General features: G+C 44.7%; 1 protein-coding gene across 16 annotated transcripts in view; it reads left to right on the top strand.

Moving 5' to 3' along the window:
- NCOR2 (nuclear receptor corepressor 2) overlaps positions 1–18,765 on the top strand; it is a 601,679-nt gene that overhangs the window by 286,661 nt on the left and 296,253 nt on the right. For all 16 annotated transcript variants that reach the window (XM_075322517.1, XM_075322568.1, XM_075322586.1 and 13 more), the window contains exons 5-6: positions 1,064–1,243; positions 11,722–11,835. In XM_075322517.1, coding sequence (XP_075178632.1) covers positions 1,064–1,243; positions 11,722–11,835 — 294 coding nt within the window. The remainder of the gene's footprint in view (positions 1–1,063; positions 1,244–11,721; positions 11,836–18,765) is intronic.

Raw genomic sequence — 18,765 nt, forward strand, 5'->3', positions numbered from 1 at the left:
CTATTATATATACACCTATATTTTCTTAACCTCTGTAATTGAAATAATTTGAGATTCAAAGGGGAACGATATGACACAACAATCAGTATTATTTTTTTTAATGTCGCTGTAATTTGTCCTTTACCCCCTCAGTTCGCGTTTCATTGTGCAATGCCTCCATTATTTTATAGGTACAGTATCTCCTGACCAGCTGTTGTGTGTGATGGCAGAACCCCAGCTATATAGCACAGGGTTGTTACTTCCAATGTGTGTGATGCTGACAATATGTTGTGCCCAACAGACTATGGGGTTTGCATTGTGGGCTGAACGTGAGGTCCCATATCTTGTCTGTGTGGTGGCTGTGGGGGGATAATACCTGTATCGGCTGATTGTCCAGGGCATGAGCAGAGGCACCACAATACTATCGAGCAGTGGCTGAGGGTACTGATGTTCAACTCAATACACAACAGTTTGCCCCCTGCCATAGAGATAGTTCTGTTTTTATATAACTTGTTTTTTTTTTGTTTTTTTTTACTGCACTATTCTATGTCCTGTTGTATATAAATATGTGACTCTTCAGATTATGTGTTATACCATGCCTGATGAAGAGACCTGCGTAGTCTCGAAAGCTTGCTATTATTACCATCTTTTCAGTTGGCCATTAAAAGGTATCAACCACTGAGGACTTCAGTTCGCTTAAACAATTTTTTTACACAATCAGTAATAACTAAACTTATGCTAGAGCACTGAGATGTGTAGCGTACATGCTAAAGGCCAGATTTTCCCTTTTTTTTTTTGTAATGAATAATTCCTTACTGTGTTAGACATGTCATCACCAATTATTATGTATTAGTCTATATTTATTTAATTTATATCTGTATCTGTACTTTGATGAATTGCAGTGCTTGCTGCCGCCGATCAGAAAGTGATATATCATCACTTTCTTTGATGGGAAATCCCCTTTAATTAGTCATTTACTTCAAAAAGTAACTTTACTTCATATTCATTTTATGCTGATTCTAGCAATCTGAAAGATTCCGTGGGTTTCCATTTTCTTACTAAAGTTGCATTTTACTATCCCCAGGATCGCTGCTTATCTGGAAAACTAGAACCCGTGTCCCCCTCCAGTCCTCCTCATGTTGATGGAGAACTGGATCTGCTGCCTACAAGGTTTTCCAAGGAGGAGCTGATACAGAACATGGACAGGGTGGACCGTGAGATCACCATGGTAGAACAGCAAATCTCCAAACTAAAGAAGAAACAGGTTTGTTACCATGTATTGGTTATTCATAGCTTTATAACGTTAGAAACAATACAACGAGCTCATAATTAACTTAGAAATGTGTCCATTATGTCAAAATGAAAGGCACAGAACCATTTTGAATGATGACAATTAGCCACACCCAAGGAGTCTTGTACAATAACAAAGAGTTTTTTAGCTAAAAAGTATGTTTTATTAGCATTTTATATATATATATATATATATATATATATATATATATATATATATATATATATATATATATATATATATATATATATATATATTTATTTATATATATATATATATATATATATATATATATATATATATATTATAAACTTAGTAATAAAAAAACATACAAGAGGACTATTTCCTTATTTCCTGCACATTGGCAACCGAGCAGTGCATATAGTGAGATAAACAGGTATGATAAGTTTATCAAGTTACAAGTAATTGCCACAGATGCATAGTTGATCATTATATGTGATGTGCACATTGAGGACTATGCATCTGTTGTAAACTGGCTATGTACAGTGCTTTGCGAAAGTATTCGGTCCGCTTGAATTTTTCAACCTTTTCCCACATTTAGGCTTCAAACATAAAGATAAAAAATGTTAATCTTATGGTGAAGAATCAACAAGTGGGGCACAATTGTGAAGTTGAACGATATTTATTGCTTATTTTAAATTTTTGTAAAAAATAAATAACTGAAAAGTGGGGCGTGCAATATTATTCGTCCTTTGTAGGCTATGTGCGCACGTTGCGTAAATACATGCAGTTACGCTGCGCTTTGTAGCGCAGCGTAACTGCATGCGTCCTGTGTCCCCTGCACAGTCTATGGAGATTGTGCAGGGGCCGTGCGCACGTGGCGTCTAAGAGCGCAGCGCTTCGGCTACTGCCGAAGCGCTGCGCAAAAAGAAGTGACATGTCACTTCTTTCCTGCGCTTTGCCGGCAGCTCCTGCTCTGTCTATGGGAGGAGCTGCAGGCAGAGCGCATGGAATCAGCGCTCACTACGGACATTTCTGCAGCGATCTAAAGCGCACATGTGCTCTTCAGATCGCTGCAGAAATTTCTGCAGGGCTAGTACGCAACGTGCGCACATAGCCTTACTTTCAGTGCAGCAAACACACTCCAGAAGTTCATTGAGGATCTCTGAATGATCCAATGTTGTCCTAAATGACTGATGATGATAAATATAAGCCACCTGTGTGTAATTAAGTCTCCGTATAAATGCACCTGCTCTGTGATAGTCTCAGTGTTCTGTTTAAAGCGCAGATGGCATCATGAAGATCAAGGAAAACAACAGGCAGGTCCATGATACTGTTGTGGAGAAGTTTAAACCGGATTTGGTTGCAAAAAGATTTCCAAAACATTAAACATCCCAAGAAGCACTGTGCAAGCGATCATATTGAAATGGAAAGAGTATCCTACCACTGCAAATCTACGAAGACCCGGCCGTCCCTCAAAAATTTCATGTCAAACAAGGAGAAGACTGATCAGAGATGCAGCCAAGAGGCCCATGATCACTCTGGATGAACTGCAGAGATCTACAGCTGAGGTGGGAGACTCTGTCTATAGGACAACAATCAGTCATACACTGCACAAATCTGGCATTTATGGAAGAGTGGCAAGAAGAAAGCCATTTCTCAAAGATATCCATAAAAAATGTTTAAAGTTTGCCACAAGCCACCTGGAGACGCACCAAACATGTGGAAGAAGGTGCTCTGGTCAGATGAAACCAAAATCTAACTTTTTGGGCACAATGCCAAACGATATGTTTGGCGTAAAAGCAACACAGCTCATCACCCTGAACACACCATCCCCACTGTCAAACATGGTGATGACAGCATCATGGTTTGGGCCTGCTTTTCTTCAGCAGGGACATGGAAGATGGTTAAAATTGATAGGAAAATAGATGGAGCCAAATACAGGACCATTCTTGAAGAAAACCTGTTGGAGTCTGCAAAAGACCTGAGACTGGGATGGAGATTTGTCTTCCAACAAGACAAAGATCCCAAACATAAAGCAAAATCTACAATGGAATGGTTCACAAATAAACATATCCAGGTGTTAGAATGGCCAAGTCATAGTCCAGACCTGAATCCAATCGAGAATCTGTGGAAGGAGCTGAAAACTGATGTTCACAAACGCTCTCCATCCAACCTCACTCAGCTCGAGCTGTTTGCAAAGGAAGAATGGGCATGAATTTCTGTCTCTCGATGTGCAAAACTGATAGAGACATACCCCAAGTGACTTAGAGCTGTAATCGCCGCAAAAGGTGGTACTACAAAGTTTTAATAATACTGCACTTCCCAATTTTCAGTTTTATTTATTTTTTTTTAAAAAGTTTAAAATGAGCAGTAAATATCATTCACCTTCACGATTGTGTCCCACTTGTTGATTCTTCACCATAAAATTTAAAATTTTTATCTTTGTTTGAAGCCTGAAATGTGGGAAAAGGTTGAAAAATTCAAGGGGGCCAAATACTTTCGCAAGGCACTGTATATTATATTATGGGTAAGGGTGCTTTTGCCATATACCGTGTTTTTCCAAAAATAATTCACAGCAGTGATTTTCAGCATTTTCGGAGCAAGACTTACATATAAGCCCTACCCCGAAAATAAGCTCCAGGCGTGGTTCAATAATGAAGTGTCCATGCAGCTAAAAAAAATAACGAATACAGCAGGATACTTCATTATAGACAGCGGACACCCCACAATCCTACTCCCCAGATGCCGAGCAGAGGACCTGCAGTGATCGTACCCCCACGTATATCCGATCTCACACACACAAATATCGAAACACACACTCCACACATACAGTGACACCGATTTTCCTACCAGGAGAATCATGAGAGGCAGTGCGGTGGAGCACGAAGACCTGCGAGTGCAATGCTTTCTTACAGGACCTGCGGACACATGACTTCCTCCCATCACTCCCTGCGGCCAGAGAGATTCTGTACTGCTGGATGTAATGACTGAGTGAGTCTGTGTTTGTGATCTGACCTGTGTGATCTGACCTGAGTATGTGTGTTATCTGATGTGTGTTATCTGATGTGTGTTATCTGATGTGTGTTATCTGATGTGTGTTATCTGATGTGTGTTATCTGATGTGTGTGTGTGTGTGTGTGTGCGATCTGGTGTGTGAGTGTCGGCCAGAAGCAGGGGAGGATGGCGTGCAGCATACCTTCTGGGCGGACCCGCCGGAGATCACAGGGAGAACCTGGGAGCCATGCAGCCGTTCAGGGTCTGGTAATAGTCTCCTGGGAAGGGGGGCCTGCTTTTTTGGGATGGTAAACTTGCCTCCAACCATGTTTCTCCAAGAATAAGACCTCCTCCAAAAATAGGCCCTAGCACATTTTTGGGGGGCAAAAAAAGTATAAACCGTCTTATTTTTGGAAAAACACGGTATATGTAAATGCGTACATGGATGTTTTCTGACCATTGCGTCTTTTACATGTAACTTGACACCTTTTTTTTTTTTTTTAACCTGTCTTATCTCACTATATGCACTGATCAGTTGTCACTGTGCTGGAAGCTGTCATTTATGTTTTTAGATTACTATCCAACTTTTTCTATAACTGGAATAGCCCTTTACAGATACAGTTAGGTCCAGAAATATTTGGACAGTGACACAAGTTTTGTTATTTTAGCTGTTTACAAAAACATGTTCAGAAATACAATTATATATATAATATGGGCTGAAAGTGCACATTCCCAGCTGCAATATATGAGTTTTCACATCCAAATCGGAGAAAGGGTTTAGGAATCATAGCTCTGTAATGCTTAGCCTCCTCTTTTTAAAGGGACCAAAAGTAATTGGACAAGGGACTCTAAGGGCTGCAATTAACTCTGAAGGCGTCTCCCTCGTTAACCTGTAATCAATGAAGTAGTTAAAAGGTCTGGGGTTGATTACAGGTGTGTGGTTTTGCATTTGGAAGCTGTTCCTGTGACCAGACAACATGTGGTCTAAGGAACTCTCAATTGAGGTGAAGCAGAACATCCTGAGGCTGAAAAAAAAGAAAAAATCCATCAGAGAGATAGCAGACATGCTTGGAGTAGCAAAATCAACAGTTGGGTACATTCTGAGAAAAAAGGAATTGACTGGTGAGCTTGGGAACTCAAAAAGGCCTGGGCGTCCACGGATGACAACAGTGGTGGATGATCGCCGCATACTTTCTTTGGTGAAGAAGAACCCGTTCACAACATCAACTGAAGTCCAGAACACTCTCAGTGAAGTAGGTGTATCTGTCTCTAAGTCAACAGTAAAGAGAAGACTCCATGAAAGTAAATACAAAGGGTTCACATCTAGATGCAAACCATTCATCAATTCCAAAAATAGACAGGCCAGAGTTAAATTTGCTGAAAAACACCTCATGAAGCCAGCTCAGTTCTGGAAAAGTATTCTATGGACAGATGAGACAAAGATCAACCTGTACCAGAATGATGGGAAGAAAAAAGTTTGGAGAAGAAAGGGAACGGCACATGATCCAAGGCACACCACATCCTCTGTAAAACATGGTGGAGGCAACGTGATGGCATGTGCATGCATGGCTTTCAATGGCACTGGGTCACTTATGTTTATTGATGACATAAGAGCAGACAAGAGTAGCCGGATGAATTCTGAAGTGTACCGGGATATACTTTCAGCCCAGATTCAGCCAAATGCCGCAAAGTTGATCGGACGGCGCTTCATAGTACAGATGGACAATGACCCCAAGCATACAGCCAAAGCTACCCAGGAGTTCATGAGTGCAAAAAAGTGGAACATTCTGCAATGGCCAAGTCAATCACCAGATCTTAACCCAATTGAGCATGCATTTCACTTGCTCAAATCCAGGCTTAAGACAGAAAGACCCACAAACAAGCAAGACCTGAAGGCTGCGGCTGTAAAGGCCTGGCAAAGCATTAAGAAGGAGGAAACCCAGCGTTTGGTGATGTCCATGGGTTCCAGACTTAAGGCAGTGATTGCCTCCAAAGGATTCGCAACAAAATATTGAAAATAAAAATATTTTGTTTGGGTTTGGTTTATTTGTCCAATTACTTTTGACCTCCTAAAATGTGGAGTGTTTGTAAAGAAATGTGTACAATTCCTACAATTTCTATCAGATATTTTTGTTCAAACCTTCAAATTAAACGTTACAATCTGCACTTGAATTCTGTTGTAGAGATTTCATTTCAAATCCAATGTGGTGGCATGCAGAGCCCAACTCGCGAAAATTGTGTCACTGTCCAAATATTTCTGGACCTAATTGTATATACAACAGGTCATTGACAGCTTACTGTGCTCCCCACTGACTGTTTCACTCACTACCTTTCCAGCTAAAGACACTAAAGGCCCCCCATACACAATAGATAGCTATGAGACAAACGATGCTTGGCTGATGGCCATCTCAGCCGACCCTCCCATACACAGAAGTGCTTATTCAGTTGAGGACTCCTGTAATCTTCATGAGAGAGCTGCTGCCTGACACTATAGCAGGTGGCTTATCTTCAGGAAAGCAAAGTGATTGGCAGTATGAAATCAGACATGTCTGATCAACATCTACCCCAACCATGAGTTGACCAGTGCCCCCATATACATTAGATTGTTGGTCGAAATCACTATGCTTGGCCGACATTAACCTAGTTTGTATTGGGCTCTAAGACCCCTAGAGCCCAGTCCAATTTCATGACCAGAGGCACGCTTTTATTTTTATTTATTTTTTTCTTCCAATATTGAACAGAGTAGCAAGGTATTATGGTGACCTCTGGTCTATGGGAGACAGGAATGATTTAGGCTGGCTCATTTTAAGATTTCCCTTTAAAAGCTTGCCTCTGGTCATGAAATTGGACTGGGCTCTTCCGTATATCATTTACGGAAAGTATAATATATATGTTTGTGTTTGTGTGTGTGTGTGTGTGTGTGTGTGTGTGTGTGTGTGTGTGTGTATGTATGTATGTATGTATGTATATATATGTATATGTATATATATATATATGTATATATATATGTGTGTATATATATATATATATATATATACGTGTATATAATATATATATATATATATATATATATATATATATGTGTATATATATATTATATTATATTATATTATATTATATTATATTATATTCTTTCTGGAAATAATATGTGTGTATTTGCTGAAAGAGCACTCTTCAAATTGTTCAGAAAATAAAGTATTCCTCCCAGAATATTATTGCAATTACAGAACTTTTCTTAGACACATTTTTATTTCCTTTGTGTGTATTATAACACTACAAAAAGAGAAAACAGGAAAATTAAACTTTTATTTCACGCACAACCCCAAATATTGGCCATACAAAATTGTTTGAACCTTTCCTAACTTATGGGTAAACAACTTTGTTTCAAGCATGTAATACTCTTTCAAACTCACCTCTGGCAAATAAAAGGTGTGGGCAATATGAAAAAATCACACTTGAAATCTGATAAAAAGGGGAGAAATGTACTCAGTTTGTACGTATGGCTGTTTGTGCCAAGCATGGAGAACAGAAAGAGAAGAGAACTGTCTGAGGCCTTGAAAACTAAAATTGTTGAAAAATATAAACAATCTCAAGGTTAAAAGTCCATCTTCAGAGATCTTGCTGTTCCTTTTGTCTACGGTGCACAACGTAATCAAGAAGTTTACAACCCATGGCACTGTAGCTTATCTCCCTGGATGTGGGCATTACAGAAAAATTATTAAAAGGTTGCAGGATAGTTCGGATAGTGGATAAGCAGCTCCAATCTAGTTCCAAAGAAATTGAAACTGTCCTGCAGGCTCAGGGTGCATCAGTGTCAACATTTCAATGAAATGAAACGCAATGGCAGGAGACCCAGGAGGACCCTACTGCTGACTCGGAGACATAAAAAAGCTAGACTGTAGCGTGCCAAAACGTACATTAGTAGGACAAAATCCTTGTGGGAAAGCAATTATCTGTTTACCGAATGTGGCCTACAAAGAAAATAACACAATACCTACAGTCAAATATGGGGGAGGTTCAAAGATGTTCTGGTGGTGTTTTGCTGCCTCTAGAACTGAAAGCCTTGACTGTGTTCAAAGTATTATGAAATCAGAATATTACCAAAGGTTTTTGGGTGGCAATGTAGTGCCCAGTGTCAGAAAGCTGGGTTTGTATCCGAGGTCGTGGGTCTTCCAGCAGGACAATGACTCCAAACATACTTCAACAAGCACCGAGAAATGGATGGAAACCAAGCACTGGAGAGTTCTGAAATGGGAACAATGATTCTGGATCTATACTCCATTGAACAACTGAGAAGAGATCTCAAAATTGTTGTTGGGAGAAAGCACCCTTCAAATATGAGAGACCTAGAGCAGTTTGCAAAAGAGTGGTTCAAAATTTCAGTTGTGCGGTGTAAAGGCCACTTCACACATAACGAGATCGTAAACGAGATCGTTACTACGTCACAGTTTCTGTGACGCAAGAACGACTTCAATTGCGATCTCGTCACGTTTGACACGTACCAACGATTCACCCCCTGCTGCGAAATCGCTGATCGATGCCGAACAGCTTGGGCCATTTCTGGCTCGTTGGAGTCCTGCTGGGCTGCATGAATCTGTATGTTTGACACCCTATTAACGATTTCGTTGACGACCTAGATGAGATGCACGAAGGCGTGTTGTTGCGTCCCCGTTTCCGCGCCCCTCTCTGCACCGATTGGTTAGCTCCAGGTGCAGGTGCGGCTTCGATCCGAAAAACACACCAACAAAGCGACCGGGTACAATGGACGAAGGAATCAGGGTGGAGACGCAGGTTCTATCTCAAAGCAAAGCGCAAAAGAAGTGACAAAGGGTGACGCGATCCAAAATTTAACCGCTAGATACGCCCCCAATCAGAACGCAGTATTGGCCGCCAATGAAAGCGGAGGGGGGGTATGGAAAAGGCGACGCAAATGCACGCCTACGTGACTCACTGCATTTTACTACGCCCCTAATGGGATTAGAATCGTTAACATAGTTGCTGTGTGACAGGGTCCCAGCGATTTGAAAGATCGTTATACGGGACGCATGCTCGTTCATAAACTCGTTATGTGTGACACCCAACATGCGATTTCAACAACGACTCATAAACGATCCAGAAAGTGTGACGTAGTAGCGATCTCGTTCACGATCTCGTTATGTGTGACTGGACCTTAAGAAGAATTGTTCATTGTGTGTATAGGCTATCAGTTATCAGCACCCTGGGCCTTGAGGGCTGGCAGGATTTGGCTCCACTTCCTTTGGCTCGAAGACAAAAATGGATTTTACATTGTGAATATTAATGGCGGAGAGACTTTGGAGCCTGAAAATCCAAATAGGAAAATCTGCTGTAAAAGTAAAGCATAATAAAATCAAAGTATTTGTAAAGTTCTGCAGCTTTTATGTAGGATGTTACTATATCTCAACTGTAAAATAGTGTTCAAAGGTGAACATACAGTATATGAAGGAATTCCTCAATGTCCCTCCAGGCAGCTAGGCAGAGCAACAATTAAAGTACACATTTCCTGAGAAAATGGGTGTGCTTGTTCAGAAGTTCTCTGAAAAGTAGTTACACTTTGACAGTCATCCAGCCTCTGGTGGAACAGGCCGAGATCGGAATCAGAAACTGATCTGTCTCTAGAAGAACACAGTCTTTGTCTGGGAAGCCAGTGATAGAAGGGTCTGATTCCAGTGAGGGTATTTTACAGCTCTATAACAGATTCAAGGCAGAACATTTTTTTTTCTAATGTCTCTTGGACGCCTTTGTAGACCCTCCACTTTCTACCATCTGCAGAAATGGACAGCTTCTAGTTGCTGTATCTTCCCTTCATTCTTGTGTTTTTAAAACCACCACAAATGTTATGACCTAAATGTCTTAAAAGCAGATTATATAGTAATGGAGCAAGAATATCTGGATTTTTTTGGGTTAGAAATGATGCATGGTATTTATTACCAGCACTTTTTTTCCATGAACTGCAGTTGTCTATTTTGCTAACTTGACCAGTAGTGGAATTTCAGTCCAGGAGTCCTTCCTGTGGTCTGGGGTACTGCCAAGCGGAGGGCTGCCCAATAAATCAAAGTAAGGAGACCACAATTCCTGCACGCAATATTTAGATACAAGGCAGCAATAAATGTTTTAGTTTTTTCATACTTTTCACCACAAGAATGTATTACTGAGAATGCACATTTATGGTATGTCCACATGTTTTGGATTTTTTTTTCCACATATTCCACCCCAAAGTACAAATGTTTGCAATTGAAAATGTCCATTGCTTTTCGTATGGCCACAGATTTTCCACTTTTATAAATGATTACTTATTGAAGCCAATTCCAACTGGAAATCTTGACTGGACATGGCCGAAAAATGAGATATTGAATGAGGATAATCTTTAAGTTGGTAAGAGTATGTTCACACAGTGGTTTCTGACCATCACAAAGGTCACAGCGTTTGGCTGCGCAAAATGCTCCCTACTTTCCATTATTCCTGATATCGGTATTCATTGGTATAGGTATCTTTCCTGCCGGATTCTTGTCTCTCCCTTTTGGACCCCTGGGGAACAGCAGTAGGTTCGGTCAGGGGGTCATCATCTTCCCTCTCCCTAGACACAGGGTTTTCTTACCCTTTTGCGTTTGGAACTACCCCGTACCTAGCATGACATTATCCCCAGTCAAAAGGAAGGAAGGGGTATTTAAACACCAAGGGAATACTGACAGTCAACAGCTGGGTGGACGTTGAACCCCTGCTGCGTCCAAAAGGGAGAGAGATGAATCCAGCAGGAAAGCTACCTATAACCAATGAATACCGACAGCAGGAATAATGGAAAGTCAGAGAGCATTCTGCACAGCCAAACACTGCGACCTTTGAGGGCCAGAAACCACATCACTGTCTTTCACACGTGACACATTTGTGACCATTTTATAGTCTCTTCAAAACAAATCAGTTTGTTTAAAAATCTCATTCACGTGAAGCGTTTTTTGTTGTCTTTTTAGCTGAGGTTTTTTTTTTTGTTTTTTTTTTAACCCATTCAGTTGAAAGCATAATAAAAACACACTCAAACTTCAATAAATATGCATAAATACTGGATGCAATTTATCCACCTTTTTTCCTTCCAATACTCTGCATTTTCTGATACGGGAAAAAATGTTTTAAAAAATGCACTGCTTGAACTTCCCTTCAAGGTTAGGCTTGGATTTCCCAATGGAGTCCGCTGCAGGTCACATATATTGTGCTCCATTTTACACCAGTGGCATCTGATGGACCCCAGTGAAATACTGTGCAGTATCTCTGGTCGCCTTTCTATAACTTTGTCTTGAAAATACTGAAAGTTTTTATTGATCGGAAATGTGACAAAATTGCATCTGTAAACTGAGCCTCTGATGGGAGTGTGAAAACAGCCTACAGCAAATCGCTGTTACCACCACTGACAATGACGTTTTATTATTCTAGCACATTTCTGGAAGTTGTCTTGACATTTTACAACTTCTTATCTTCCTCAGCAACAGTTAGAAGAAGAAGCCGCTAAACCATTAGAGCCCGAGAGACCCCTTTCTCCTCCCCCCGCTGAATCAAAGCACCGGAGCCTGGTCCAAATCATATATGACGAGAATAGGGTAAGTATCTGTTATGTGGTGAATGTATGCGCCATTAACCAGAATATCAGCCTCTCCTTTTGTATTAGAATTACTTATGTGTGAGTATACTTTTTTTTAAGATGTGTTAAGTCATGGCCAAAATGTTCGAGACTGACACAAATTTTGTTTTTTGCAAAGTGTGCAGTTTTTATAGTGGCCATTTGCTATTTAATGTACATAGAATTAAGTCATTCCTTGCCATGGAAATTAACTAAATTATAAATACAACCTGCTCATATCCTATAATATATCAGCAATCTTCTCGTTAGCTGAGGAGAAAGTGTTAAAGTGGTTGTCCCGCCTAAATCCACAAGTCTGCAGTCACTCTGTGTCACTCCTCTATGTGGCTGCAGACTTGTGAATCCACACGTCACTCACACTGTGTACTGTGACGATTCTCTGGTGTCAGAGACGGAAATGGCGGTCATATGGCCGCAAGTACACGATGTGCGTACCCCTAGCCATAATCCAACTAGATAGGCGCAGCTTTGCTCAATTCACTTGCATTCAGTGAAGCTACACCCATCTAGTCAGAATTTGGCCAAGATATATATCGTTCCTGCATTGTTCCTTTGAATGAAGGGGCACAGTGCTGTTTTTTTTTGGCTGCCTGGCTGTGCAAAGAACTGTAGTACAGCTCCAATATATAGAAAAGAGCTGGGCAACATTATGGTAGTGATTTATCAGCTTTATGAAATGGTCTGGTAACACCCATTTACCATGGTAGAAGCAGTGAGAATGTATGCATTTTATAGAACATTGTAGGACAGCACATTTCACGTTAATGAGCGACAATGGACCACAATAAAATGGAATCTGTCGGTGGGATTTCACTCCCACCCTCCAAACTATTTATATGCTCATGGAACTTTTTTGAAGTCCAGCAATACCTTTTGTGAGGTAGCGTCGTCGGCTGCGCTGCAGAAGACACGGGATCCAGGCACCAAGGTTCACAGCACACGGTTTATTCCAAAGAAAAAAAGTCCACAATATTACATATGTGCCTCTCCAGCAGAGAGCTCAGGGAGATGTGATCACCCCCTCACACCCGGCACACCTGCCCTTGTTCCTGATTCTATTTAACCCTTCCTTCAGCCTGTAGGGAAAACAGCATTAACCCTATAGTGGATTATCATGGAGTGAGCACAACCGGGGCGAGACATACCGGCCGTCATAGATAACCCCGGTCACAGTCTCACATACCCCCCCCCTCAGTTCAAGCGTGCGGGGTTGAACTCCTGCCATCAAACATGGGCCGCGGGACAAGGCATCGGCGTTGCCCTGCAACCTACCGGCCCGGTGTTCAACCGTAAACCGGAAGTTCTGCAGAGAAAGGAACCACCGGGTAACCCGGGCATTCCGTTCCTTGGCGGACCTCATCCAGACCAGTGGAGAGTGATCCGTCACCAAGCGAAACTGCCGTCCCAGCAGGTAATAGCGTAGGGACTCCAAGGCCCACTTGATCGCCAGACACTCCTTCTCCACTACGCTATAATTCCGCTCGGGAGGGGTGAGCTTCCTACTTAAGAAGGTGACGGGGTGTTCCACCCCCTGAACCACCTGAGACAGCACTGCCCCCAGGCCGACCTCCGAGGCGTCAGTCTGTACTATGAACTCTTTCCGGAAATCAGGGTTTACAAGAACGGGCTGTCCGCACAGGACCTCCTTCAGGGCCCGGAAGGAGTCCTCGGCCTGCGGAGTCCAGCGCACCATGACGGACTTCTTGCCTTTGAGAAGGTCCGTCAAGGGGGCTGATAGTCCCGCAAAATCTTTTACAAACCTCCTGTAGTACCCCACGATACCCAGGAAGGCCCTAACCTGCTTCGTGGTCAGGGGTCTAGGCCACTTCTGGATCGCCTCCACTTTGTTAATTTGGGGCTTAATCACTCCTTGGCCTATTACGTAGCCCAAGTAGCGGGCTTCCGTGAGTCCCAACGCACATTTCTTGGGATTGGCTGTCAATCCGGCTGTTCGAAGCGCGTCCACCACCGCTTGTACCTGTTCCAAGTGGGTCTGCCAATCGGAGCTGTAAATAATGATGTCATCAAGGTACGCCTAAGCATACGCCTGGTGGGGTTCCAGCACTAAGTCCATCAACCTCTGGAACGTGGCCGGAGCGCCATGTAACCCAAAAGGCAAGACAACATAGTGGAAGAGACCCTCCGGCGTAACAAAAGCGGTTTTCTCCTTGGCGGACTCCGTTAGTGGCACCTGCCAGTACCCCTTGGTCAGGTCGAGCGTGGTAAAGTATCGCGCCTGTCCCAGCCTATCAATCAGCTCATCCACCCGGGGCATGGGGTAGAGATCAAACTTGGATATTTCGTTCAATCTCCTAAAGTCATTGCAGAACCTTAAGGAGCCATCGGGTTTTGGTATTAGGACAATCGGACTAGCCCATTCACTCCGGGATTTTTCGATAACCCCCAGGCGTAACATTGACTTTACTTCCTCTGATATGGCTTGTCGTCGAGCCTCCGGTACCCGGTATGACTTCAGGCGTACCTTCAGGTGGGGCTCGGTGACAATATCATGTCGTATCAGACTGGTCCTACCGGGCAGCTCGGAGAAGACATCGGGGTTCTGCTGAACCAACCGTCTGGCCTCTCGCCTCTGTGTCTTGGTGAGGGCTTCTCCAATCCTTACTTCCGGTTCGTCCCCTCCGGAGGTCGCTGGAGCCGGATGTGAACGACCCGAAGAGGAGGGAGGTGGGGAAAAAACAGCCATCAGGTTTTCCCGTTCCTGCCAAGGTTTTAATAGGTTGACATGGTATATTTGTTCAGGTTTCCGCCTACCGGGCTGCAATACTTTGTAGTTAACCACCCCGACTCTTTCCTTTATCTCGTAGGGGCCTTGCCACTGAGCCAGGAATTTACTCTCCGCCGTGGGAATCAATACCAACACCCGATCCCCGGGATTAAAGGTCCGCACGGTGGCTTGTCTATTGTAGCGGCCGCTTTGCGCGGCCTGAGCCTCCTGTAAATGCTCCTTCACAATTGGCATGACCGCGCTTATGCGGTTCTGCATACCCAAAATGTGTTCAATCACACTTTTATGGGGGGTGGGCTCCTGCTCCCAGGTTTCTTTTGCCAGGTCCAACAATCCCCGGGGATGTCGCCCGTATAACAATTCAAAAGGCGAAAACCCCGTGGATGCCTGTGGCACCTCTCTTATGGCAAACATCAAATAGGGAAGCATCATATCCCAGTCTTTCCCGTCTTTGGAAATCACCCTTTTGAGCATGGTTTTCAGGGTTTTATTGAATCGTTCCACTAAACCATCCGTCTGAGGATGATACACAGACGTACGCAACTGCTTGATCTGGAGTAGCCGGCATAGCTCTTTGGTCACTTTAGACATGAATGGGGTCCCCTGATCCGTAAGGATCTCCTTGGGCAACCCCACCCGGCAGAACACAGCAAACAACTCCCGAGCTATAAGCTTGGCTGCAGTATGTCTGAGAGGTATCGCCTCTGGATACCGGGTGGCATAGTCAACGATCACTAGGATATGCTGGTGCCCTCGAGCAGACTTTACGAGGGGCCCCACCAGATCCAGCCCTATCCGTTCAAAAGGGACTTCTATTATGGGTAACGGTACCAACGGACTGCGAAAGTGGGTCAGGGGTGCGGTAAGCTGACACTCCGGGCAGGTTTCGCAGAACCGTTTTACCTCCCCAAAGACCCCGGGCCAATAGAACCTTTGCAATATTCGCTCCTGCGTTTTCTTGACCCCTAGGTGACCACTCATCAGGTGTTTATGAGCCAAGTCGAGGACCCGCCGGCGATACGGCTGGGGCACCACCAACTGCTCTACCCCTACGCCCCGTATTTCATCTACCCGGTAGAGTAAATCCTGCTTAAGAGCGAAATGGGGGTATCTTACCTGGGCACCAGGCAGCTGTGCCACCCCGTCAACTACTGTCACCCGACTCCGGGCATGTATTAATGTAGGGTCCTGGAGTTGGGCTGTCCCAAACGTATCCGGGGACGCCTCCAACTCCGGGATGGGCTCGACCGTCTCAGCCTCTCCTGCCAATACCTCTAGGGGCGACCTATCAGGTTCACATCCTGTCCCTATCATGGGGACCCCTACGGCAGGCGTCCCGGATTCAGGATTGTAGGGCTCAGGTCCCGGACTGACCAATATCTGAGGGGACTTAGGAGGTCCCTTCCATAAAGTCCAAAAATAGGGCAGATCCCTTCCTAGGATCACATCATAGGGAAGAGTATTAATAAGTCCCACCTCATGTTGCACCTGACCGCAAGGTGCTGTGATGGTGACTATCCCCGTGGGATAGTCTCGGCGGTCCCCATGTATGCAAACCACCCCCACGGTACGTCCGGTGGCCTTTACTTTAGCCCTTAGGGTTGATCGCACAAGGGTCACTAAGCTTCCGGAATCCAACAAGCCTGTAACCGGACATCCATTCACCTGAATTTGGCACAAGTGGGGCTCAGTCTCTGGGTAGACCAGGTCAACGGTACACACCACCTGAGCATACATTGAACCCCGCCGGGTAACCCCACAATCCATGGGCTCCGTGGTGAGTGGACACTGGGCTTCCATATGTCCCACCCGCTGGCACCGCCAACATCTAATAGGGAAGGACACCCCCTTGACGAGTTGTCGTTTAGGGTACATAGTTTTCCGGACCTCAGGGACGGAGGGTGCAGCTTCAGACGGGACGGTAGCGGACTCCCGCACCGGTGTCAGCGGTGGGTCCTTGGCCCTAGGTTTGGAGGGGCCGAACCGCCGGGCGGTACGCAAAGTCTCAGTGTCCCGTATCAAGTCCTGCGTAGCCACATGCCGCTCTACCAGGGACACTAATTGGTCCAGGGTACTCGGGTCACCCTGTCCGACCCACCGTTGAACGGTGACGGGTAAAGTGCGCACAAAACGATCCACTACTACCCTTTCCACCATTTGCGCCGGGCTCAGAGTGTTAGGCTGCAACCACTTTTTTACAAGATGTAACAAGTCATAGGCCTGGGAGCGTACGGGTTTGGCTTCCTCAAAGAACCACTGATTTACCCGCTGAGCCCGTACATAGGTATTCACCCCCAACCGAGCCAGTATTTCGGCTTTCAGGGTCACATAGTCAATGGCGTCCTCGGTACAGAGGTCCAGGTATGCTTTTTGGGGTTCCCCCGTCAGATAAGGTGACAATACCTCAGCCCACTGCGGGGTCGGCAGCTTTTCCCGCTCGGCCACCCGTTCAAACACCGCCAGGAACGCTTCCACATCATCCCCCGGGGTCATCTTTTGCAACGCTTGTCTCACCGCTTTCCGGACGCTGCCGTCGTCACCCGGTCCCGGGGTTGTTGCTGCCGGTCCGGCACGGATCGACTTGGCCAGGAGAACCATCTGTTCTTGGTGCCTTTTTTCCTGCAATTGCAAGGCTTGCTGCTGACGTGCATTGGCCTGCTCCATCTGTTCTTGGTGCACTTGCAAGGATTGCTGCTGACGTGCATTGGCCTGATCCATCTGTTCTTGGAATTTTTTTTCCTGCATTTGCAAGGATTGGAGCAGGTGTGCATTGGTCTGTTGCTGCTGTGCATTAGCCTGAGCCAAATGCTTTAGTATGTCCTCCATGGCGTCGCCGGGTTTGGGCTGTAGTATAGCCGCTCGAATCCAGGACGTGTGCTACTGGGTCACCAGGAATGGATGCTACACCTCACCGGCTGTCATGCCCGCATTCTCCACCATATGTGAGGTAGCGTCGTCGGCTGCGCTGCAGAAGACACGGGATCCAGGCACCAAGGTTCACAGCACACGGTTTATTCCAAAGAAAAAAAGTCCACAATATTACATATGTGCCTCTCCAGCAGAGAGCTCAGGGAGATGTGATCACCCCCTCACACCCGGCACACCTGCCCTTGTTCCTGATTCTATTTAACCCTTCCTTCAGCCTGTAGGGAAAACAGCATTAACCCTATAGTGGATTATCATGGAGTGAGCACAACCGGGGCGAGACATACCGGCCGTCATAGATAACCCCGGTCACAGTCTCACACTTTACATAGCACAGCTGTTTCTCCATTACTGGGAAATCAACATTTCAATGAATTTGCAAATGTAGCTATACAACTATTTGTAGATCTGAAGCCTGTGCCACTCCAGTTCTATTTCTAGCTCAGCACCGCCACCTCCTGATTGACTGACAGCTTCTTGCCTGTGTGACTTTAGGTAAAGGAGCCATCAGGAAGCAGGAGGCGGCGTCACTGAGCGGGGAATAGAGCTGGCGTGACAGAGATCTACTGAGAAATTTGGTTATCAATTCAAACACTGATTTCTCAGTAACAGAGGACCTGAATGGCAATGTAAAGGTATTGGTGGACTTGTCTTTGATTGAGCTACATGCACCAATAAATAGTTTGATGGGCGAAATCCTGCTGATAGATTCCCTTTAAATTCATCTTGTTCATTAATTATTAAATGAACTAGAAGGTGGCCCGATTCTAACGCATCGGGTATTCTAAAATTTACGTATTGTGTAGTTCATGTATGATTTTTGTGTGTGTTGTGCGGTATGTGCATATATTTATGTATGCCGCGGTGTTTGTGTGTTGGGTGTTGTGTGTGTGCGGCGTTGTCTGTGTGGGTGTCTGTGTAGGGCGGTGTTTGTGGTTCCCAGTGTGTGTGTGGTGTGTTGTGCGGGTGTGGCTGTGTGTGTGTGTGTGTTTTGAGTTGCCAATGCGTGCAGGGGGCCGGGGCGAGAGGCCAATCCGTGTGCGGGGTGGAGCCTGGGCGAGTGGCCAATCCGTGCGGGGGGGGCGGAGCCGAGGCGAGCGGCCAATGAGACGCTTGTCGCGGTAACGACAGAATTTTGAAGCAAGACAGACAGACAGAATAAGGCAATTATATATATAGATAATAGCAAGAAAAAAAAAATATTATGACATAATCGTC

This window comes from Anomaloglossus baeobatrachus, chromosome 1, assembly GCF_048569485.1.
Source record: "Anomaloglossus baeobatrachus isolate aAnoBae1 chromosome 1, aAnoBae1.hap1, whole genome shotgun sequence".
NCBI lineage: Eukaryota > Metazoa > Chordata > Amphibia > Anura > Aromobatidae > Anomaloglossus > Anomaloglossus baeobatrachus.